The sequence below is a fragment of the Mirounga angustirostris genome, unplaced genomic scaffold (genome assembly GCF_029215605.1).
Source record: "Mirounga angustirostris isolate CCGP_5_RB_7025 unplaced genomic scaffold, mMirAng1.0.hap1 SCAF_4, whole genome shotgun sequence".
Taxonomy (NCBI): Eukaryota; Metazoa; Chordata; class Mammalia; order Carnivora; family Phocidae; genus Mirounga; species Mirounga angustirostris.
The window spans coordinates 135,586,475-135,610,817 of NW_026991712.1; the positions used below are offsets into that span (position 1 = coordinate 135,586,475).

At 37.1% G+C, this 24,343-nt stretch overlaps 2 protein-coding genes and 1 non-coding gene across 3 annotated transcripts in view; 1 reads left to right on the forward strand and 2 right to left on the reverse strand.

The window, feature by feature from the left end:
* Nucleotides 1–24,343, reverse strand: part of IL23R (interleukin 23 receptor) — a 57,985-nt gene that overhangs the window by 30,672 nt on the left and 2,970 nt on the right. Inside the window, exons 3-5 of the mRNA XM_045897448.3 lie at nucleotides 22,446–22,742; nucleotides 17,407–17,530; nucleotides 4,064–4,224 (exon numbers count right to left, since the gene is read on the reverse strand). Coding sequence (XP_045753404.1) covers nucleotides 4,064–4,224; nucleotides 17,407–17,530; nucleotides 22,446–22,742 — 582 coding nt within the window. The remainder of the gene's footprint in view (nucleotides 1–4,063; nucleotides 4,225–17,406; nucleotides 17,531–22,445; nucleotides 22,743–24,343) is intronic.
* On the reverse strand, nucleotides 7,297–7,407 carry LOC123860675 (U6 spliceosomal RNA). The gene has a single exon (XR_006794793.1). It is a non-coding gene; the product is annotated as a U6 spliceosomal RNA (small nuclear RNA).
* LOC123859507 (large ribosomal subunit protein eL42-like) lies at nucleotides 9,028–9,487 on the forward strand. Its single transcript, XM_045897447.3, has one exon. It carries the CDS (start codon nucleotides 9,143–9,145, stop codon nucleotides 9,485–9,487), a length of 345 nt encoding a protein of 114 aa, XP_045753403.2. The 5' UTR covers nucleotides 9,028–9,142.

Below are 24,343 nucleotides of genomic sequence, written 5' to 3' on the forward strand. Positions count from 1 at the left end.
AATATTTTTATTCTCTTGTGTCATAGGGAAACATATGAATAATTAAATCTATTGCTAACTTATTTTGTTCTCTATTAAAATAAATCTGTACTTGAAAGTATGATTTGAACAAAGCAAGTCTCCTAAGACTCTAAGACTTTACAAATTATTGCCATGCTCTGTGATAATAATTTTCAAAAGGAAACTAAAATTCTGATGGGTTATATTACTATCGTTTTGTTGTACTAGGAGTAATGGTGTAACTGGAATCTCTGTATTTCTAAACTGTATTAATTCTTATACATTTGTTCTGTCTGAACAGAATGAAATCACTGGCATTTCCCATTTCTCCTATGGCACCACAGAATGATGAAAACCTATGGTTTTGTTAGACATATTATTTAACAAAGAACTGAAGAGCCTACGTATATGTTTTTAAGGACCATTATTATAGCTTAATATTCTCTATGGATTAGTTTCCTTTTCATTTACTCTAGATGTGTAAAGTATTCTTTGGGAATATGATTGTTTTATTATTAATGATTTATTATCTAAAATTATATGCCCTGGTATATGATTTATAGAGAAATATAAAAATTAAAAGATTTTCTGTTTAGTAGCACAGTGCTATAATAAAATCCTAGCTTCCTATGTTAAAACTAGAGTGGTTTAAGGAGCGCCTGGCTGGCTATCAGTAGAGCATGCAGCTCTTGTTCTCGGGGCCATGAGTTCGAGCCCCATGTTGGACGTAGAGATTACTGAAAAAAAAAAACAAAAACAAAAACCCAACAAACTAGAGTGGTTTGAGTATCAGACAAACAGATAAAAACATGTAAAATAGATCATGTGGGTTGGCTTTTCTTTCATTCACTTTTCTTCCATAGCTAAAGCTAACATAGGAAGGAAGTAGCAAAATCAGTCTAATTAAAGAGCTTACTGTACTTAACTTCTATTATCTGAATGCCACAGTTGATTTCCTTTTGGTAGTGTAGACTTCTTGTAATAAGGATCAGTATTTGCAGATTTCTATAGTCAGGGAAGTGTTTCCCAGGGCTCTGAGACCACTTGGGACCATTTAAGCACCCTGAGGCTAAATTACCCACCCAATCTTCTCTCTCATCTCTGAGTCTGGCCTGCTCTTGGTAGAGTAGCACAAGCATTCCTGAGACCCTTCTGCAGAAAGAAATACTCTGGGGATGAAGCAAAAGTCTGTTTAGTCTTATGAGAAATGCAGATGGAATAGTAAGTCCTGTTTAGGATAGAGTCTTAGCACAGGGCAGGTCAATGCAGTAGAGAACTAAGCTTTAAGTTTGCATGACCTCATATGTTTTCAAATAAACATGCTATATAATAAATACTTGACTATATACTTTGTTAAATGACTCAAACGTTGAATGTTTGCTCTCATTGCTTAGGTTTCAAATGTTCCCATCATATCTTAGGTTTTTAAAAAACTGTCAAATCCGTCATAGATGCCATGTGTTTAGTTTTCACTTGTATTGAAATGAAGAACCAGATTTATAGTTGTTTGGTATCTTCCCAACAGCACATATTTACCTACATGAGGATTAACGTTCACAAATGGCAGCTGGAAGACACTGTGGGCCATTTATTTCTCCACAGGAGAAGCTGAAGCATCCCTCTCACAGTCACTTAGGCACAGTGTTACTGTGCTATGAGCTCGGGACTGCCTTTCAGCACAGCCTCCCTAACTTAATTAAAACCCAATCCTGTAGCTGTTATGTGAAAATTGTTCTCAGGAGAGTCCTCTGTCCCCAGCTTCATAGAACAGTTCATTTATCTAACATGCAATGTCTCATTCTTAAAAGTGTCACAAATGAGTATGGCTCATTTATTATATAGCATGTTTATTTATCTGGTGGCTTTGTTGGGTGGAACATCCTACACAATCAACCTGTTTTTCCACCTGAGTTTTGAAGAGTCTGTTTTGAGGTTTAGAAAAGAAAAAAAAGCAGGTGGAAGAACAACTCCAAATAAGAAGCTCCCTGGTTCGCAGTGTGAGAAGTCAGATTTGGAGGTGGTGGCCAGATGAGATTTTCCCTTTGTGGGAGGCGGGGTGGTGATTAACCTTATTCGCAAGTCAGCAAGTCTGCAAGGAAATCTGGCTGTCCTCCTTACTAGCTGTGGCACCTTGAGCAAATTATTTTATCTCTTTCTTTATCTGTAAAATGGGCACAGTAGTACCATGTATGATTGTCTCCAGAATTAAGTGTGATTTGCATGCTAATTGTCTGGAACACTGTAGGTGTTTAATAAATTGATTGATGATAGTAAGATCATAAGATCACAATGGTAATAATAGCAGTAATACTACTACTAATACATTAGTTCTAAAAAATGATATTGCCAAAATGATACAGAACATGGTAGCCTTTAAACATCATTAATCCACTGAGGGGAATCTGTTTTAAGAAAAGGACATTTTATGGCATCCTACCTCTAATGGTAAATTTACAAAAACATGTGCACCATGGTCAAGAGAACTGTACATGGAGGACTATATCATCATAGTGAGCAGTGTTTGTTTTCAAATCCAATATTCAGAGCATAAGGACAGACTTTTAGGCCAATCCTGTTAGCTGGAATAGTTGAGTTTGGTTGAGGCAGAAGTTGAGAAGTTGAGATATTAGTTCCAATGAAAGACCCCAGTGGTCCCCAAAGGATACCCAAGAAGGTGTCACATCCCCTAGATCACTAATCAGCAGGGAAGTTGTCAGACACATCACATGCTTTTAAATAAAGATTGAGGATAGAAGATGAGGATTTGGAATTAGAGCTTCCTAGCTCCACAGTCTCAAAATTTTTAATGTCACCTAGCCTTGGTTCCCTCAAGTAGAAATTACAATCTCTTCTACTAGGGTTGTTGTGAGAGGTTAAATGAGGTAATTTATGTAAAAGCAGGTAGCACTGAAAAAATGCTCCATAAACGTGAGCTTAACTGAAATCATCCTTAATAATAAAAACAGAAATAATTGGTACTAGGATATCCAAACAGAGGGTGATTCACTTGGTGCTCTTTGGCTGAACTTTGGCTTTAGGACTGGGATGTAGCTGTAAAAGGCTCAGGGGCAGTTACATTTTGGAATTTATCTTAAGGAAAAAGAAAACAGGGGTGCCTGGGTGGCTCAGTTGGTTGAGCAGTTGCCTTTGGCTCAGGTCATGATTTCAGGGTCCTGGGATGGAGCTGCATTGGGCTCCCTGCTCAGTGGGGAGTCTGCTCCTCCCTCTCCCTCTACCCCTCCCCCCATGCTCACAGGCATTCTCCCTCTCTCTCTCTCAAATAAATAAATAAATAAAATCTTTTTAAAAAAAAAAGGAAAAAGAAAACAACTACTATGAAAAAATTTTCCAAAAGGTTGTTTATGGCAGTATAGTTTATAATGGTGAAAATTTGAAAACAGCCTAAATCTCCAACAATAAGGGACTAATTAAAGACATTCATTAAAAATTATACTGTAGATTAAATCAATAGAAGTATTTATTCTATAAGTTTTAGAAGGCAATGTCTAAAATATCTGAAGCAAAAATGTTAACATTTGTAAAATCTGGCTGGTAAAAACAGAGATGTCCGCATAATTCACCATTTTTTATGATTTTTGTAAAATTAAAAAAAAAAAAGCCCATAACTTCCAAAATAGTATGTTCAGTAGAATCATTTATTATGCTGTACTTCTCACAATGTAAGACTCATCACAGTTTATTATAATCCTTGTTTCTTTCCATCTTCCCTGGTAGATTTGCAAGATATTTAGGGCAGCAGATACCTTGCTTATCTTACTCTCCCTAGCCCTTAGAACAATGCTTGAACATAAGAACTTCTCGATAAATATGTGTAAAACCACAGGCACCCCTGTAGAAATAAGACTGGAAGGATATACAACAAAATGGTAGCAGTACTTATCTTTGAGTTGTTTGGGGCTGGTCAATTATGGGTAATTCTTGTTTTCTATATCATGACCTGCAGGAACTTCAGGGGAACTCCTTTCAGATCTAGACTTCATTCGTCTAGGTCAGCACAAATAAATTGTTTAGTTGTAAAGACATACTATTTCTCATCCTTTACCTATATCATCCAGATTAATTTGCAGTTGTTTTGACTTCTCCGTGCCCAGTGCATTTGCAGCTTGGACCCAAACCAAATATTTCTTGCCACCTTGCAATGAATCAGTGGAGATGTTAATATAACTTGAAGAAAGATATTGTTGCTCTTCTTCTGTCTCTAAACTTAAAAAAAAAAAAAAAAAAAAAAAAAAGATTATGATGACCAGTTACATTTGGTTTGAATGAGTTATTCCTCAATTTTTTATGCTACTTTTTTAGCCTGCTTTCAGAATACAAAAATGATTTCATTTTGAAAATTTTAAAAAATAAATTCAAGACTGTTCAGAGTCACACTATGACTTTCATGGGCCCTAAGTCGTTTTGCCTTTACGGACTCATTCTTCCATCAAGAAAAAAATAGTATATATGTGTGTGGGTGTGTGTATGTTTATATAGATACATATATATGTTCATACAGATTATGTTTTACAACAGTTGATATAAAAGCAAATATATTAATATTACATCTTAAACATTTTCTTTGACCTAATGGTTTATTTTTTCTTCTGATTTTATTTTATTTATTTTTTAAGATTTTATTTATTTACTTGACACAGGGGAGGGGAGAGAGCAAGCACAAACAGGGGGAGCGGGAGCGGCAAGCAGAGGGAGAAGCAGGCTCGCCGCTGAGCAAGAGCCCGATGTGGGGCTTGATCCCAGGACTCTGGGATCACGACCCAAGCTGAAGGCAGCCACTTAGCCAACTGAGCCACCCAGGTGCCCCTTTTCTTCTGATTTTAAATTAAATTAAGCATTTTCATGGACTCCTGAAAGTATCATGGGCCCTGGGCACTGTGCCCACTATGCCTACTAGATAAGTCGACTCTAGACAGAGCTTGAAATAAATGAGTACCCTCTGGGAAGGAGCAATGCATAGGAACTCAGTACAAGGGCTTTGAGTCAGACATTTCTACCAGGTGTAGAGTGAGGGTTAAGAATGGCAGGAAGGATCAGGATAGGGTGAGAGATCTGGATGGGGTAGAGAAAGACCGATCTTCTGGGGGAAAACAACAACAACATCAACAACACCCCCCCCCCCCGGCATGTTCTAAAATGAATAAATGAAGTGGCATGCCATTTTCAAGGAAGTTCAGAAAGTTCATCCTCTGGAGCATGAATGTGCAAGAAGTAACTTGAAGTAGAGCAGACAAGATCAAAAAGACTTCCTGTGGACTTTGAAACCAGAGCTGACCAGATCTGGGGGCTGATTAGGTAAGGGGAAAGGAAGTCATTTGCTGCCAAAGAGGATGGAGAAGATAGAGGGGAGAGGCACAGTTTGGAGTGAGAGATAGAGCTACTAAATCATCACTTCAAATTATGTTCATTTAAGTTTTTATCATTGAATGAGTGAGGATCTCTAATCAGCCAATTTAGCTTAGTGAAATTTCAAATGTCATTGTTAAGGCTAAAATTTTAAATTTTATTAATTTCCATTGACTTTGGTTAGCAAGTTTGAGCCTCTTTGTAAGTCTGTTAAAAATTTCTGGGGCACCTGGCTGGCTCAGTCAGTAGAGCATGCAACTCTTGATCTGGGGGTCCTGAGTTGGAGTCCCATGTTGGGTGGAGAGATTACTTAATCAGTCTTAAAAATTTCTACTCCACAATATTTTTAGGGGGTAGGGGCTGGAGGTAGTGGTGAGGGGAGTATTGGGAAATGTTTCTTCCATCCTTTTCTGGTTTCTGGTTTCTGTGAGGAGAAACTGTCCTCAAAACTCCTCTGTTCTGTCTTGTCCCTCCCTCTCTCATCCCTCTTGAAGGTGGGCATGATTCTACTTATGAAGAACTGGACTGCATACCTCACAGTCCCTTCCTCTCTCCCGTTTTCCCTTGGGAGTCAGAAGACCACAGAAATGACCTTTTCTGGTCTTCTCCAATAAGCTGTAAGATTTAGAGGAGTTGGCCCTCAAGTGGGGATGTGCAGCTGTCTAATACTGGCTGTGATTGAGGGCAAGGGCAGTAAATCTGTTTAGTCTGGGAAGATCAGTATTAGAAAGTTCACTGTTGCCACATACCAAAACCATGCCCTCCATTAACAAGCTTCTTCAGTAATAAATATTATAAAATATTTTAAATGTTTAGTTATTTAAATATATATTTTAAAATATTTAAACATAACTATTTTTATATTTCTATTTTCACCTATTGGCTTTTTGATTTCTCTCAGTTGGTTTAGAACTCATGAGGAAAATCTGCAGAGATAAATATTGAGCCACCTCAGACTCTTATACACCATTACCTATAGTCAGATCCATTCATAACATGAAAGTGGTTTTCACTAGACTTCACTAAGTTTGCATTTCTTGAACCCTTTGAACTACCAACTCTTTTTATTTCCTTTTCTTAAGCTTTTCAGTCAGATTTTCTACATCCCTGGTAACTACATCCAAATTACCATTTCCACTTGTTCTTTAAGCTTTTTGTTGTGATTTCTGCCTTCACTTTTCCCATGAAACTACTCTTCTAAAATGGCATCCTTTCCAAGGTGAAGTCCTCTGAATCCTCTTTGTAGCATCCATCCCTCTTGATAACTTACAAGTCTTCCTTCCCTTGGCTACCCAGACCCTGTCTTCTGGGTGAGAGAGCCTACATCTTTTTCTCACACCTGCTTAGTGATATCTTTTCTCCTCCAACCGTCCACTTGGGTTGCCCTCCCTACTCCTCTAACCCCACCACAGTGAGGGTCAGCTCTTAGTGCTTGCCTTTTCCCTCAGCTCACTCATCTTCCTGGTTTCAATCACAACAATGGACAAAACATTTCACACATACAGCTACTGAGTATCTGTACTCTCACTGGGAGCTGCATTTGGAGATCTGCCTGAGACCAGAACTGTAGCATATTTACAACTTGTAAATTCTTCTTCTTGCCCGTTTCTCTCTTGTCAACAGCATGCTGCCTTTCTGATGTCCTCAGTTTACCATTTTTAACAACTTTTCCTCCATCACTTAAGAGCGAACCAAAGAAGGTGAAGTATTTCCTTAGCTATTATTTTCTTATCTTTTGTTCCTGCTTTGATAGCTGTGGCCATGGTCTAAGCCCTAGCTCTATATTATCTGTTCGGTATATTACTTGTAGATTCCTACGTTAATTGTATTACATCGTGAAACCTAACTTAGTATACATCTACTAACTTGGAGGGAAATAACCTTGGAATTTGAACAAAAGTGAAAAGACAAGTACCCTAAATTCTTACATTTAACAAACAGAAACGCTTCACGAATTTGTATGTCATCTTTGATTAGGGGTCATGTTCATTTTCTCTGCACTGTTACAATTATATATAGTATTTGTGCTGCTGAGGCAAGCACTGCTCGGTTTCTTTATCTAATACCATCAACTTTTTTCTGTCCTGGGGGACTGACTTGATAGGATTTATGGGAAAGGAAGAGTTGAAAAATCACAATCATTTCATCTCTACAGCTGCACTTCAGGTCCTGTTACTACTATGCATCTATTTAGCAATGGCCCGAATTTCTCCAGCCCCACAATACCCCAGCCCGGATTATAACTTGCTGGCCACTATGATCTGTTAGAATCCAAAGTGGCATGCTTGCTGAGACACAGAACTCCAGGGGGGGAAAGAGGAACCAGCCTCACTCTACCAAGCAATAAATGCATTTATGAATCAAAATACTACAGAATTTACACATCTGTATTTTAAACTTATTGCCACCACCAGAGCAGGATAATCTCAGCAGGCAACCAAGGAATCTCTCTAAGGCTGACAGGGATACGTGGATAGGGGTGAGGGGTCTACCTGGAATGAAGGTGGCAGCTGCTACTCTAGTTCAGCGTAGGTTTTTAACCCTCAGTGCCTATTTTCCAGTGCTGCCTCTTTCCTCTCAACAGCAGGGAGATCACTATGAACACCAGGAGAGGACAAGGACATATCATAGTGATGAAAAGCAGAGGGCTTGGGTTTTAGAAAAAAAACCTAGGTTCAAATCCCAGCTCTGCCCTTCAATAAAATGTGGGACTTGGAGCCAGTTACTTAACCTCTATGTACTTCAGTTGACTTATCCATACAACAGAAAGAATAACATCGATGTAATCATGAGTAAATAGGATAAGTGAGTAAGGAAGCATGGAGCCGATGGCTTAACAACAATAAAGGGTTTATTAAACACACAATTATTACTGTGGATTAAAAGGTATTTATGATAAGACTTTTACACATTCTAAAGAATACAAATGAAACCTTAAAAGTTGTTATATTTCAACAAGCAAAATTTCTTTTATATTACTTGTATCTGAAATCAAATCCTTCCATTAAATTCAGGTGTTTGCATAGTTCCCTTATATATTTTTTTGAAATAAGATGGAATGTAAATAAATTATGGAGAGTTTGTTTTAAGATATGCTAAACTCATGCTCAATAAGATTTCAAATGTGAAAATAAGAAAATGGCAAATATGGGTTAAGTAGCAAGTAGGGCATCTCTGAGTATTTTCCAGTTAGAGAAAACCACATGCGTGTCCTTGGTTTGTGGCTAATTCTTTTATCTTTTATATTGAGACCACAGTCAAAATGAAAATATATTCTTAAACCAACATTAACCATAGTTATTAGGTAATTTAATTCTGCTTTTAAAGTCTAACTTCATGTTAGCACCTAGATCACAAACACTGTTTTAGATGAAGAATCAGTAATAATGAATGAATGACTATAACTTTGGGGCTATTTTAATATAAAACCATATATTACAAAGTTTTCAAATTTCTTATTTCTATTTCTGGTTTCGGTGTGCTTACTAATACATACCAGATTATTTTTTGAAGGGAGTCAGCATGATTTATATGTCTCTGAAGTTTCCCATGCATCTCACCCTAGTTTTTAATAGATTTTCAATAAACACTGACAATTTATGATGATAATGGTGAATAGTGTTTTCCATTTATTTAGCCACTCATTCAACAGATTATTTATTTAGCATCCACTATGGTCCAAGCGCTACTTTAGACACTGGGAATACAACAATGGACAAAACAGATAAAAGTCCCACTCTTTCTTTCTGAGCCCATAGCGCTCTCACAAACATGGTGAATGGCAAGAACATTCACCATTCAAAACATGGTGAATGTTCCTAAAACCCGCCGGACTTTCTGCAAGTGTGGCAAGGACCAACCCCACAAAGTGACACAGTACAAGAAAGGCAAAGATTCTCTTTATGCCCAGGGAAAGCAGTGTTATGACAGGAAGCAGAGTGGCTATGGTGGGCAGACTAAGCCAATTTTCTGGAAAAAGCCTAAAACTACAAAGAAGATTGTGCTGAGGTTTGAATGTGTTGAGCCCAACTGCAGATCTAAGAGAATGCTGGCTATTAAGAGATGCAAGCATTTTGAATTGGGAGGATATGAGAAAAGAAAGGGCCAAGTGATCCAGTTCTAAGCTTCGTATTTTGTTATATCATGAAGACAATAAAATCTTGAGGTTATTTTTACTTCATTTGGTTGCAGTTGGTCTTTTAAGAGGGAAATAAACTAGTGCTATCAATAAAATTCCCCTTGTGGGGCAGTTTATGCTGGAAAAAACAAAAACAAAAACAAAACAGATGAAGTCCCAACCTTCATGGAGCACACATTCTGGTGGAAACAAATAAATATATGATATACCATGTGGTGATAAATGTTTAGAAGAAAAATAAAGCAAAAAGGGGTTAGGAAGTGCTAGAAGTAGGAGTGGGGATTTTTTTTTTTTAAGGAAGATGAAGATGAGGAAGGCCTGTCTAAGAAGGTGACTTTCCTTCTCTCTGGAGGAAGAGCTTTCTAGAGATATGCAAAGACCCTGAGGCAGAATCTTGCTTGTCCTGTTCAAAGAACAGCAAGGACATCAGTGATGTTTTTTGGTGTAGCTGAGGCAGATAGAAAGGGATTAAAGATGAGATCAGAGAGTCTGGAGGAGGGAGAGATTTCAAAGTTATTATAAGGTCACACCATTGAAGGACTCTGGCTTTGATCTATGAGAGAAATGGGAGGTTTTGAGCAGAGGAGTGACATGATCTGAGCTGCATGTGAAAAGAATTACTCTGGCTACTTGCATATAATAATAACTGTAGGAAGACAAAAGTGGAGGGTAGGGCACCAGTTAGGAAGTTTTTATTAACCCGGATGAGAAATGATATGGTTTGGCTCAGGACTGCAAAGTGGATAGTGAGAAGAGGTCAAATACAATAGGTTTTGCTGATTAATTTTGTTAAGGGCATGGTAGGGAGGAATCTAGGAGGACTCCAGTGATTTTGACCTAAATACTACGAAGATGGAGTTGCCATTTACTGAGAAGGGGAATGCAGTGTAGGTAAAAGAAACAGGGTGTTTCGTTTTGAACATGTTAGCTTTGAGATATCTTTTGGATGTCTAAGAGAGTGCTGAATAAGATGTTAGATATATGGTAGCTGTGGGCAGGGGAGATGTCTAGACTCAAGGTAGATAAATTAGGAAGTTTTACACTATAAATTTGCATTATGTCTTTTAGGTAATGAGTATAGACAGAAAAAAAGGAGATCCTAGGAATAAAGCTATGGGACCTATTACTTTACTAGAAATGAAGAGGCATCAGCTAAAGAGTCTGAGAAAAAAGCATCCAGGAAAGTTGGAGGAGTGGTGTCCTCCAAGCCAAAAGAAGGAAGTGAAAAGCTTAATTAAATGCTCCTGATAGGAAGATAAGGACTGAGAGAAACCACTGAATTTGCTAATGGGGAAGTCGTCAGTGACACTGATAAGACCTGTCTCAGTGTACAGCAAAAAATTGACTAAACTAGATTCAAGAAAAGATGAGAGAGGAAGTAGAGACAAAAAGCACAGACAACTCTTGAGTTTTGCCATAAAGAGGAGCAGAGAAATAGGATAGTGGAGAGAGGAAGGACGAAGGGATTTTGCATTTTTCAAGAGGGCAGATGCTGCAGGTTGTTTGAAAGTTGGTGGGAATGATCCAGTAAAGATAGAAGAGGTGATCATGCAGAAAAGAGAGGAGCATTGTTGGAGCAATTTTCTCCAGGAGACAGGAGGGGTAAGATCTAGCACACAAAGCAGAGAGTTGGCCTCAGGGCAACTGTAGTTCATCCACAGTAGCAGAAAGGAAGACCAAGTATAAGGGTACAGATATCAATGCATCAGTAGATGGGGGAGGCTTATGGTCTTACTGCTTCTGTTTTCTCAGTGAAATTAGAAAGCAGGTCATCAATAGAGAATGAGGAGGGAGAAAAGCCCGCAGGAGACCAGAAATGAGAGAACAAGTAATGAAATAATTATTGGCTTAGTGGAGGAATGACTTGGCCAGTGATAGGTGGCAGGATACTGGGTGGCTATCTGGGCCCCAGTGAGATTAATGGTTATGGATATAAAGTCGCATCAGTTAGTAAGTCTATGTTTGTCCCCAGCCAGAATTAGCTTTCCTAGTATAGGTGCAGAATCAGTGAGGACATGGATTTAAAAATATGAACTGCTTAAGTCCTAGAAGAATTATTGAAATATAACATCACAGCCTTAAAAATATTTGGAATCATGCCAAAGAACTCTTTCTGATTATTAGGAATATGCATATAGAGGAGAAGAAGAAATGGCAAAAACAAACAGGTCATATGAATTGACAGAATAGGCAATTGACCCTAGGGGGTCTAAAATGATATCTCATCTAAAAATAATTGCCCTACTGGCCTTTCACAGTGCCTGAAAATCCCATCATTGGTGTTATTCTAATAACTTTATGACCTTGTCATGCACAGAGATGGTGCCTATCCACAAAAAAATCTCTAGAGTTTAACATAGTAACAAGAAGGCACAAAATGTTAAATAAATATTTGCTAAATTGGCTTGAATGGAATAGAATGAAGGGCCATCATGCATTCATTTTTATCCAGCAAGTATTTATTGAGTAGAAGACACTACAACAGACATTGCAAGAATTTCTAAGAAAGAACATATTTACATGAAGCTGTTGAGGTAATAGACAATAGTCAGTAGATGTTTATTAGCAGAGTTTCTTCTTCTTTGGTTTCTCCTATCACCACTTATTGTATAAGTATATATATATATATATAGCAAAATACAGAGGGTAGAGGAAGGTATGTGAATGGCCATGTAGCTCTGCTGGTGGGGTCACCACAAGATACTAGGGGGAAAGAAAGCTCTTAACACAGATAAATTCCTCTGTTTTACAACTTTAACCCAACACCAGAAGGGAAGCCCTGATGATCTGTAGGCTGCAATAGAGGGAATGCCACCTTTCTGTCACTAGTGGAACAAGTGGGTGGAATGAGGTAAAATACCTCTCCTGTATATGTGATTTTACTGGAAAACAGAACCACATGGGTTGTAAGTGAAACCTTGCAAATGCTGATCTCTATACCTATCTGCCAAAGTGGAAAATACCCTGAGAGCCAAGGATCCAGAATAACCTTTTTAAACTACCTCAACCACAAACTTTTTCCTGGGGGGGAAAGACCTTTTTGATAGTTAGAAAAATTAACTTTCTTTTCTCTACTTTTTTCAACTCATTGTGTGTTTTTAATTAATTTTAAGATGAACAGATGTTTATTCCCTTTTCCAATTTGTGCCTCTATGAGCTCATTTGAATTTGCTACAGGAGAACATTCGCTTTTATGCTAATCCTTCACAACTTTTAGGTCCTTTTTAAAATATGATAAAATTCCATTAATCTGGACTTAATTCAGAATTTGAGTTAGGTTTGTCTGAGTTTGACTATAATTTACTGTTGGATCTTAGAAAATACAGTGAAAACGTTTTTCTAATGGGTAAGACTTTGTATTATTATTATTTAACTAGACTGTGAAGGGAGAATGTGGGAAATGTCTATTTCTACTTATCAGAGTAATTACTCAATAAATATTAATTGAGCAGTTATAATGCACCAGGCCTCATTCTAGGCTCAAGTGATACAGCAGTGAACAAAATAAAAATTCTTGCCCATATTGAGTTTACATTTCTAGTCTGAATGAATGAGTTTACTATTGACAGATGCACCACTGCTAAAAAATTAGTCTTATTTGTATTTTTTTAGTTTATTTTTCTCCAGGAAAGTCTTGCTTTTAGAGCACATTTAACATCTCTTTCTAGATAGTCATCTGCTTAAAGTTACTGTTACTTGAAAATAATGTAGTAAAATTATTGTTTATAATATCCTGTAAATGATCATTTTTTAATGGCCTTATGTTAATCTCCTCACCCAAATCAGTCAGGTTTTGATGTAAGAACAAATCAAAATCAAACAAGCCTAGGATGTCAGCCTTGAGTGTCACCATAATACTCTGCCTTTTTGTTGTTGTTTTTAAACATTTCCTATTTGCAAGTCATTTTTTATAGCTTATGTCGTATAAGCTTTGGAACACCCAGTATGGTATTATCCTCATTTCACAGGAAGCTACGGCTTGGCAAAGCTAAATAACTTTTCCAACATCACACAGGTAGAAATTATGCCAGATACTGTTAGATGACAGTGCTAGATTCTATCAACAATGCCCTTCTCCTAGGTTCCCATCCAGATAGAGTAGACATGTAACCCGGTTCTGGCCAATGAGATGCCAGTGGAAGTCCGAGGGGGGACGTTCTTTTTCCTTCACCACTTTTCCTGCCTGGGACTTGGATGAGAAGCCTAGAGGTGCAGCTTCTGAGGATTAAGGCCAACACACTAAAGCTTATAGAGGGGAAAGGTGGAAAAAGCCTTTGGGATATCAGTGAGTAATCATGCCAGCTCTGTAATTCCTACCACTATGGCTTGATACAAGTAAAGCCCCATCTGTTTAAGTCACTGCACTTAGGTTTTCTGATATTTGCATGATAAAAACACCTAACGGATAAATTTCAGAACTGGAAATCAAAAGTAAAACTCAACACAGCCCCCCCCCCCATTCTTTCCAATGGATAGTTCTGGAAGCATGCTCTTTTATAAATGTATTCTTAATACTTTCAAGGTGACTTTTTGAGTACTGAGAACAATCTCAACACTCATAACTACTACAGGTATTTCTCACTTTATAAGCTAGATGTATTTCTCAAAAAAGCCACGTGTAAATAATTTAAACATATGTAACTAAATGCATTAATGGATTTTAAGAAAAATCTATAATAAATAGGCAAAATACTTGGAGAACATTTTTTTTTATGATACTAAATAGGAAATTAGGTGGTGGTTGGCAAGTTTTTGTTTAACAAATATATCTTCTCAAATTGTGGTATGCCTGTTCCAAATTTATAATGCAATTTTATTGTCAGGAACTTGAGACAGCAAGTAAGTGGCACCTGAAAGAATTAACTCATATCCACTAGATTGGCAATAACCAATAAGATAATAATAAGTGTTGGCAAGAACGTGGAGAAGTTGGAATCTTCATATACTTCTGGTAGGAATGTAAAATAGTGCAGTTGTTTTAGAAAACAGTATGGTAGTTCCTCAAAAGGTTAAACAGAATTACGTATGACCCAGCAATTCTATTCCTAAGTATATGCCCAAGAGAAATGAAAACCTGTGTCTACCGAAGATCTTGTACATGAATATCTCAGAGGCATTACTCATAATAACCAAAAAGTAGAAACAACCCGAATGTCCATCAGCTAATGAATGGATAAAGTAAATGTGATACATTCATACATTATTTGGCCATAAAAAGGAATGAAGTACTTATACATGCTAGACTAAGGATGAAACTTGAAATCCTTGTTCTAAGTGAAAGAGACAGTCACAAGAGACCACGTATTATATGACTCCTTTTATAAGAAGTGTCCAGAGCAGGCAAATGCCCAGAGGATGCCTCGGGATGGGAAAGTTGAGGCAAATGGAGTTATTCCTAATGGATACAATTTACTTTTGGCATAAGAAAATGTTCTAAAATTGTGGTGTTGGTTGCACAACTCTGTGAATATACTAAAATCATTGAATGCTATACTTCAAATAAGGCGAATCGTATGGTATGTGAATTATACTCTATAAAGCTGTTATATTAAAAAGAAAGAAAAAAACCAACCAGTGAGGATCAGTGGGCCCATGAGGTAGTAAAAGTTCCAGGAGATAGTAAAATCCTCAAGGTACCATGCTTTCTCTGTCTATCTGGCACTATCTAGCTTTTCTGTGAGCTTCCATTGTGGGAGTTGCTTCCATACTGCTTTCATTTTCAAAACTAAAGTTGACTTTATAAGGAGACTCTTTAAGTTTTCTTGTCCCCTTTTCATCTCAAAAGGACTACTTTGCCCTAGAAGCAGAGGGTAAAGGTTAAGTCTCTGACCTGTGTTAGAACCGGGGCTTCCTTACCATCTTAGCTAAGTCACTTGGGAGAGGTAATATGAGCACTGTAAAATGGGGACAGTAATGATAGTTATTTCACAAGGTGGAGTTGAGGACTGAAGCTGTAGTGCACATGACAACATAACCTATGCCTAATCTCCATGTTTCCATCATCTCTTTGATACCCGACCTTGCCTCCGTGTAACCCCTGCTTAGAATGAAAGGTGTGAGCGTCTTGCCCATGGCATATAGCTGGTGACTGCAGGCTTAGCAATGTATTCGTAAAATCTGCCCCGTTTTTACACAGAATTTCTTGAATGGAGAAGTGTTACCTTTTATATTTCAATCAAAATTATTCTGAGTATGCCACAGGTGGAGAGAGAGAGCACGATTGGAAGATTATTCTCTTCTACTGTGATGAGACCTGGTTATCGTCTTTCAAACATGCTCTGTGATCTGGTTCCCATGCCACATCAGCAAAAAATAACTAAATTGGGAAGAAGGCAGTCAGGCCAGCCCAATTTCAAATCCCACCTCACCCTCTCTGTAGCTATGTGGCCCTGGACGTATCGCCTAACCCCATCGAGCCTCAGTCACTTTGTCTACAAAAATCAGAAAAATAATCATATATACCTCACAAGATTGTGTAAGGGATTAAATGAAGTAACACATATAAAGCTTTTGGCTGAATACTTGGCAAATAGTAAGGGTCCCATACATGCTTTTTAAAAAATAAGTAGTTTGGGAAATTTTTTGAGAGTTACAAACAGAAAAAAGTATACTTCAAATACACCATTGAAAGCATTCTTAAAAAAAAAAATAAACTAAACAAAATGAGAAACATGGATGGGTGACCAACTTAACCTTTTTTTTTTTTAATTGACGGTTTTATTTCCAACTTTAACACTAAAAGAGGATTCCAAAACAGACTAATATATGTGAGAATAGTTTAAATGTAACAAAGAAAGAATTCAGCTATGTACATTGGAGGGAAGGGGATTTTTTCATATCAACCTCTTCCAATTTTGCTGTTTCTGAACAAGTATACATGTTTTCCCAATTTAATTTAGTACAAAGTAGTACAACTTTGATGACCAACGATTTTTCTGTAAGCATAAAACTTAAGAGATTTTGGCTGTGTGGTCATCCTGAAGTCTGGTTATTGTAAGAATGTGACAAAAGAGTATTTCCTCAAAGCCCTTCTGGACTCCAAGTAGAAAATTATCATTTTCACTCAGTTATTACTTTCACTTTTAAAACCGAAAGTCCTGTGTCCTGGGAACTTCCTTTAGTCTCAGACAAACCAGAAGAGATGGTCAGTCTGTACAGACACCAAATTTAAGATTTCGAGATCATTATTAATAACTAATGGATTCCATGAATTTCGTGCTAATGGTGGACGTGGCGCTGTGCTACATACTTTAATAGTTTTTTTTTTAATATTTTTATTTATTTATTTGAGAGAGAGAATGAGAGAGAGAGAGCATGAGAGGGAGGAGGGTCAGAGGGAGAAGCAGACTCCCTGCTGAGCAGGGAGCCCGATGTGGGACTCGATCCCGGGACTCCAGGATCATGACCTGAGCCGAAGGCAGTTGCCCAACCAACTGAGCCACCCAGGCTTCCCTGTGCTACATACTTTAAAAACCAAATTCCACTGAAATAATTAGAATAAATCTGTCCTTAGGTTCTATTCTTATGCCCGTTTTCAAGATAAAAGAAAGGCAATTTGGAGAGGTTGACTAAGTTGCCTAAACCCTAGAAAGAGGATAGAGCTGAGATGAAAGCAAAGGTCCTTTTAAAACTATTCTGTGCTATATTCCCATTAGGTTTCTGCCCCCAGTTACATACCAATGAATCAAAGGACAGAAAGTTTATAGAACGCATTGTCCCAGAGAGTGAAAATATGAGTGGCCCTAAAAGGGTTTGGGTAGCTTCACTGATGATAAGTAGGGAATTGGGGGAAATCAGTGTGTACATTTACTGTTTATGGTTCGTTTTTTTGGATCCCTGCTGGAGGCAGAACACTGGCTGGACTGGAATAGAATTGCTCATGTTAAACCGTTGTAGGAACCTACCTCTTCACATACACCACATACTTTGTGCCTATGTAGGTGGGCTTCCCGGAATTCCAGGTACAAGTCATGTTGCCTGAGTATTCATAAATGACACAGGTTACCTTGTCAGGAACATCTGGTGGATCTGCAACAAAATGTATCACTTAGAAGCCACCCTAGAAACATAAAGTTCTTTATCAAGTAGTTAGTTGATAAACTTTCCATTTTATTTAGGAAACCAGCCCAGTCAGCACTCAGCACCTCCCTCATTCCATCCCGTTCACCTCACCTTACTACCTACTTTGCCATCTGGCATCGCTACTGTCCTTTGTAATACTTTACTATATTCTCCACGCCTCTGGGGATACTAATATGATCAAGTTTCTCCCATCCCCCCCACAAAAAAAAATCACTCCTCAAATCCTCTATCCTCATCTACCACTGTATCTCCTTTTCTTAACAGCTAAACTAAGGGTCCTATATTATACTGGTCTTTTACTTCATCTCCCATTTGCTCTTCAACCCCAGGCAATCAAGATTCAGACCTACAATTCCATCAAAACCCTGTTGCTAAGGTCATTAATGACTTTCTAATCAATGAATTCCAAGATATCTGTGCAATCACCATTGAGCTTGACTTCTGCAGCATATGTAAGTAAACTATAATACACTCTTAAAATACATCCCCCCCAAAAGTTGTAGATGATAATTTAAGTATCTAGCCTCTGGAAAGCACTAGAAATATGTTTAATTAAGGAAGTTCTGGCCATATGATAAAGTGAAAAATGCAGGTTGCAAAATAGTGTAATATAGTGATCTCATTCGAGAGAGAGACAGAGAGAGAGGGGTTGGGAAGGAGGAGAGAGAGGGAGAAAGGGAAGAGAGAGAGAAACTAAAACTTGAAGGACATATTTCAAAATATTAAAGCAGGGTTGTTAGTAGTGAGATTATGGGATTATAGAGATAATGGGTATTTCCTTTCTGCTGGTCTAAATTTTTAAAAACTTTCTATGTTGTATGCAATTTGATTTTATAATTAAAAAACAATTTCAAGCAGTAAGAACATACTAAAGTACTTTAAAACATTTTGATGAGTTGTAGCATTGTGTTACAATGGGGAGAAACTGGACTCCAAATAATTGAAAAGAAATACTTAAGTTTTATTTGAGTCTTAAAGGAGGTAGGTCTGGAAACATAAATTTAAGTCATTTTGAATATTGATTGAGTTGTGGTCCCTCACTGATTACAGTGATTTGTGCTAAAGTTATTTTTCCCTTCTGGTTTTAGACAGAGTACAATTGATTTGGCCATCATAAAAGACAATGGTCAATCTTTTGGGCTATGTTATTCCACAGCATTCTATATAAAGTGAATGCTCAGGGTTATAAATGACTCGTGGTTAATTAACTTTGCAAAAGATCAAATAGATTATATACTCACATGCGAATAAGTGCAATATTTGTTAATGTGAAATATATAAAGATGGGAGTATGATTAGTTATGAGAGTAAGACCGGGTTGTTGTTAATCTCATTGCCAGTTTATCCAACGTCAAGGAGAAAAACCCGCTATCCAGCCAGGTATCAGAGAATACTCTGAAATATACAAGGATGAGGCTTATGTGTTTGTTTTTTTCTGCCAATCCCACCCCTCCCCTATTATTGGAGCACTTACTAATCACAGGGCAGATTTCTTGTTAATTCAGAGTCTAGCCAAGGATCATTTTCTACTGAGAGTTTCTTGAAGGTAGAATTCCTCTTCTTTGAATTTCTAGCATTTAAGACATTTTTGGTGCATGGCAACCACTCAGTAAAGTTTTTCTCATAATTTGATTGGCTTGATTAATAAAATGATAATGAAGAGAATTTAAAATGAACAGAGGCACAGTGCTTCTGGCAAAGATCACTGCAATTCTTTTCCCAAGGAGAGCACAGGCCAGCCTAATTGTGCCAGGAATGATACTAGATAGCAATGTTAAAGACAAATATTCAGGGACTTTTATTGGATAAAAAGTATGCTTTCCTCACAATAAGTAGAAATCAAAGATGGTCAAAATTTAAGTCAAAGATATTTAAACTTTTAAATAAATGATTAAGTGGAAACAGATTGTTCCATGTATGGTTTACTTTAATTTGGTATTTTTAAATGAATAAAGACATCTTATAATATTTTATCCCATGATTGGTGTGAAACTGATAAAACAAAATTCCCATAATATTTGTGCATTTAATCACAGATGAGATTCTCGGAAGTGTTTAAAATGATGACTAAAAATGGAAATTGTGATAGTAATAGTTTATATTTCACAGATTACATATTAAAGTACAGAAGCTTTTAAATATATTTGGATTTCTTTTCAGGGAAAGCACTGACTCATTTATTTTCTCTCTCTTTTATGCTTTGTTTCCAGTCTAAAAAAAATACACAGAATCATTTTATTCAAAACAGTGATGATAAGTTAGCATAGTAAAGCTCACAGGACAAATATCCTGTGATCAAAGTAACCCAGTGAAAGCAATGTGATTTCTAGAGTACCACAAAAACCCTCAAAAACCTTTTTTTGACTTACTTAAATAGGAAGTTTTGTTTGCTAAGAATGCAGAGCCCAAGAACATAGGGGCTCTTGGGTCCAAGAGTTAGAGTAAATTCTTACCTGGCAGTTACAATGTCACACTCATAACCAGAGCCCTATGTAAGAAGTTACAACTCACAAAGTAAATAAATGGAAAGAGTGATGTTCTTTCTAAGCAGCCAGCAGCAGAGAATCTAAATTCTTCTATGATGTCGTCCCAGAAGGGGAGCAAAGGCTGTTCCCTGACCCTAAACATGGCCTGGTGGTTGTGTTTGGGGGCAACACTAGAAGAAGCTGTTGGGGGTAATTTGTCACTCAAATTGCAACTTAAGGAAGGAGGCCATACTTCTTTTGCCTCCTTTCTTCCTCTGGCTCAAATTAAAAGCTAACCTTTGCCCATAACTGTGAAAATTGCTTTGCCCTCCAAAGAAATTGTATCTTCTCTCAACACCCCACCTCCACCCACCAAAGGATAAATAGTAAAATATTTAAGCATTAAGTGTTTATGTTTCCTGAGGATGTGGACAAGCTAAGGAGTCCTCATACATCAGATAAGATGTCCGCCTATGCCTTCAATTCCCACAATTTAGGGCAAGTTTAGTATGCTATTATCAGTGTAAGTCATGAGTTGGCCAACTTTATTCTTTGACCCCAGAAGTTACTGCGGTCCTTCCTCAGTTCACCTCTACCACCTCCCATAGCTCTTCTTTCTTTTGAAAATCATGCAAGATCAGGTTCCCAGAATTAAGTACAACAATGGCCTTATTTAGAACAAGGAAGCCTCTTGCTTCTCAGGTGTTCACTCTAGGGGCAAGTGGTGACCACCAGGTGGTCTTGCTCTTGCTAGTTAAGGTCTGGAGATGAGGAAGAATAAGAACTCATGTTTGATTGTCAAAAGTATGGATGAAGGGAACATGACAAAGACCCCAAAGCCCTCTATCGTTCTTCACTGAAGTTGGGTCCAGATGCTCTAGGGAATGAATCTCTGGGTTAAAACAGTGCTGAATGTATTGATCTATTTCTCATAATACTAGAACCAAGAATTAAGTATATAACTATACAAGTGAGCTCATATTACTATGATAACTTACACATTTTCAGAATACTATAAATACAAATTGAATTTAGCAATTATTTTTAAGATGAACGTGATTTTTTTCTTTTTTTTTAAAGATTTTATTTATTTATTTGAGAAAGAGAGAGAAAGCCTGTGTGCATGTACATACTGGAGCAGGGGGAGGGGCAGAAGGAGAGGGAGAAGCAGATTCCCCGCTGAGCAGGGAGTCTGATGCAAGGGCTCTGTCCCAGGACCCTGAGATCATGACCTGAGCCGAAGGCAGCCGCTTAACCGACTGAACCACCCAGGCGCCCCCTAATTTTTTTTTCAATAATCACAGTTACAAAAAATGATTCACATTTGAGGCAGTGGGACTAGGAGCAGGGAATTATATCAGAATCTCTTCATGTTTTATCAAAAGCATGCAATTTTAAGTGCATTTAACACACTGGTGTTGTACTTTAAAGTGTATAATATGCTTTCAAATAGTTTATTAAAATTTGGTGCTTACTACAGCTGGAATAATTGGCCTCATTTTACAGACATGGAATCAAGGCTCAGACAGATTAACCGTCCCAAGGTCACACAGCTCGTAAGAAGTATAGCAGGAACACAAAGCTAGTTTTGCAACTATTTTTTTCTCCCTAAATCTTAGCCTCAAAATTTCTTGATGGGATCTGCTTCAAGGCAGATGATGTTAGTTTGGAAAGCAAATAAACAAAAAATATAAGTGTAGAGCCGATGAAAAGTACAACACTTAAAATCATGTATGCTGTTTGGACAGGCTAGTGTTAAAATTCTGTTTTTTGAATGCATCAGCAACATTTAAAAGTTAGTAGAGTTGATATTGAAAGTTTATATTTCTGTCTTCTTTCAAAGACTCAAAAGATTTAGGAATACAAGATCCTCATAAATGATGGAGTTGGGCAGTGGCTGTGCCCAGTAGACCATCTATGTGCTTTCCTCTCTGCATAGATCCCATTAGCCTCCTTGACTCGTATTTTACCAACCTAGCCCCTGGAAGCATTTGGGTTTGCTATTCCTATATTAAACTAATGAAAGAAGTAAACTATATTAATTTGTCTCTAATTTTAGACAAGATTTTATTTTTTTATTATTTTTTAAGATTTTATTTATTTATTTGTTTATTTGACAGAGAGAGTGTGCACAAGCAGGCGGAGAGGCAGGCAGAGAAAGAGGAAGAAGCAGGCCCCCCGCTGAGCAGGGAACCTAACCTCCCCGCTGAGCAGGGAGCCCAGCTGATCAGGGAGCCTGATGAGGGGCTCAATCCCAGGACCCTGGGATAATGACCTGAGCCAAAGGCAGACACCCAACCAACCAACTGAGCCACCCAGGCACCCCAGGCACTAGATTTTAGGCTAGTTTGCTAGATGAGCTTTCATTTGAATTTTGAATGCACCCCAACACTTACATCCAGAAGAAATGTCTTTTCCACATATCAGTGTCTCTTGAAAATATCCAGGACATTCAGCAGTGCAGTACATAGAGGCATGTGGCTCCAGAAAGTTGTTATACCAAAGCCGAGCTGTCGTTTTATTAATTCTTGTGATTTGAAATCTTTCTTTAATGCCATTTTTATAAAAATAAAGTTTCCTTGGTTGGCAGTTCTTAATTGCTGCTTGACAGTATATAGAGATATTCATACCCATCTTAAAAATTGTGGCTGGTTCTACCCAGATGTGGCCAGAGCAATTTATATTTGTAATTCCTGGAAACAGATAAAATTTTAAAAATTCCATGTAAAACATTAAAACAAGAGATTCAAAAGAATATACTGTTGCATTTAAATTTATTCTTTTCTATTAACTAAATGATTTTCATTGGAAAAAAGTTTTAGGGTTAACTGTATCTATTAACTGATTAGTTTATTATAATGTGCTTTTTACCATGCTTCTGTTGATGCTCAGCAACATCATACAAAACTAGAGTGAGCCTTTAAGCTACTCTGTCTAAAGAGCAAATATAATTAGCTCTCCTATTTTAAAGTAGAGAGCTGAGGCATTATGAGGCTATGCCATTTTTCAAAGGTAAGATTAGAAATAACACTTGGCACTGCAGAATCCAAACCCCATTCTCAAGCTACTCAATCAATCTTTCATTGTTCTGTAGATAATGGCTACTTTATCAGAAAATTAGGAGTTTAGGGGAGCCTGGGTGGTTCAATTGGTTAAGTGTCTGCCTTCAGCTCAGGTCATGATCTCAGGGTCCTGGGATAGATTCCCCAATGAGGCTCCTGCTCAGTGGGGAGCCTGCTTCTCCCTCTCCCTCTGCTGCTCCCCCTGCCTGTGCTCTCTCCCTCTCTCAAATAGAATCTTAAAAAAAAGAAAATTATGAGTTTAATGAATAAAATCATACTCTTACTAATGACAAAAATCTATTGCTTGATAACCACTTAAAATTCATCATTAATTGAATAATATGGGAAAATGTTCAGAATATATTTTGTTAAAAAGCAAATTGCAGAACAACATATTTAATATAGGCTCAATATCAGAAATAGAAGAATGAATGAAAAGAAATACACTAAGATATTAACATTGATAATCTCTGTGTGTTAGACTATTTTTTTCATTTTTAATTTCATTTTTCTGTGTTTTAAAAATTATATAGTGAATGTAATTACTTTTATAACCCAGAATAATAATTTAAAGTCATTTTCATAAGCTCAAATGACAGTGCAATGCAGTATCAGTTAAATTAAATTCACATTAAGGAAAATTTATCACTGTCTTTTTCTGGAAATACTTGCATTAAAATATCTTAAAATCTTATCAAAATAGTGATAAAGGTAAGTATTTGATTTTAAAAGGTCCTATCTTTAGACTTCAATACTTAAAGAATTAACTTGTTGTATAATACAAATGTAATTGAATATTTCCATTTACATAATGAACATTATGTATAAATTATAAGTATTTAAATACTGAAGTACTGATAAAATAATTCCATCATTATTAAGAGGATATTGAAGCCAAAGACATGAAAAGGAAGTTTTATGAAAGCATCCGACTGCTTTAAATAAGGTCAACAATTCAATTTTAGACAAACTGAATCCTCAGGACTTTAAAAAAATATGTGAATACTATGATGGAATTATTATGAGTAGTGTTTGAAAAAAATAGAAAATATGAAAAATGTCAGAAGACTTCAGATTTGGACAAATGGTGTCCTGGTTTTCAAAAATAGAATAAAGAAGAACCCCAGAAACTTTGGACCACTGAGCTTTACTACATTCAGGAAAAAATTAGTAAGTCAATGATTTCTCAGTACCTAAAAAAAATCAGTAGTCAGTGGGAATCAACACAGATT

What these genes read in the sequence shown, in the direction of transcription:
- LOC123859507 (XM_045897447.3), top strand. Translation starts at nt 9,143, where the DNA reads ATGGCAAGAACATTCACCATTCAAAACATGGTGAATGTTCCTAAAACC.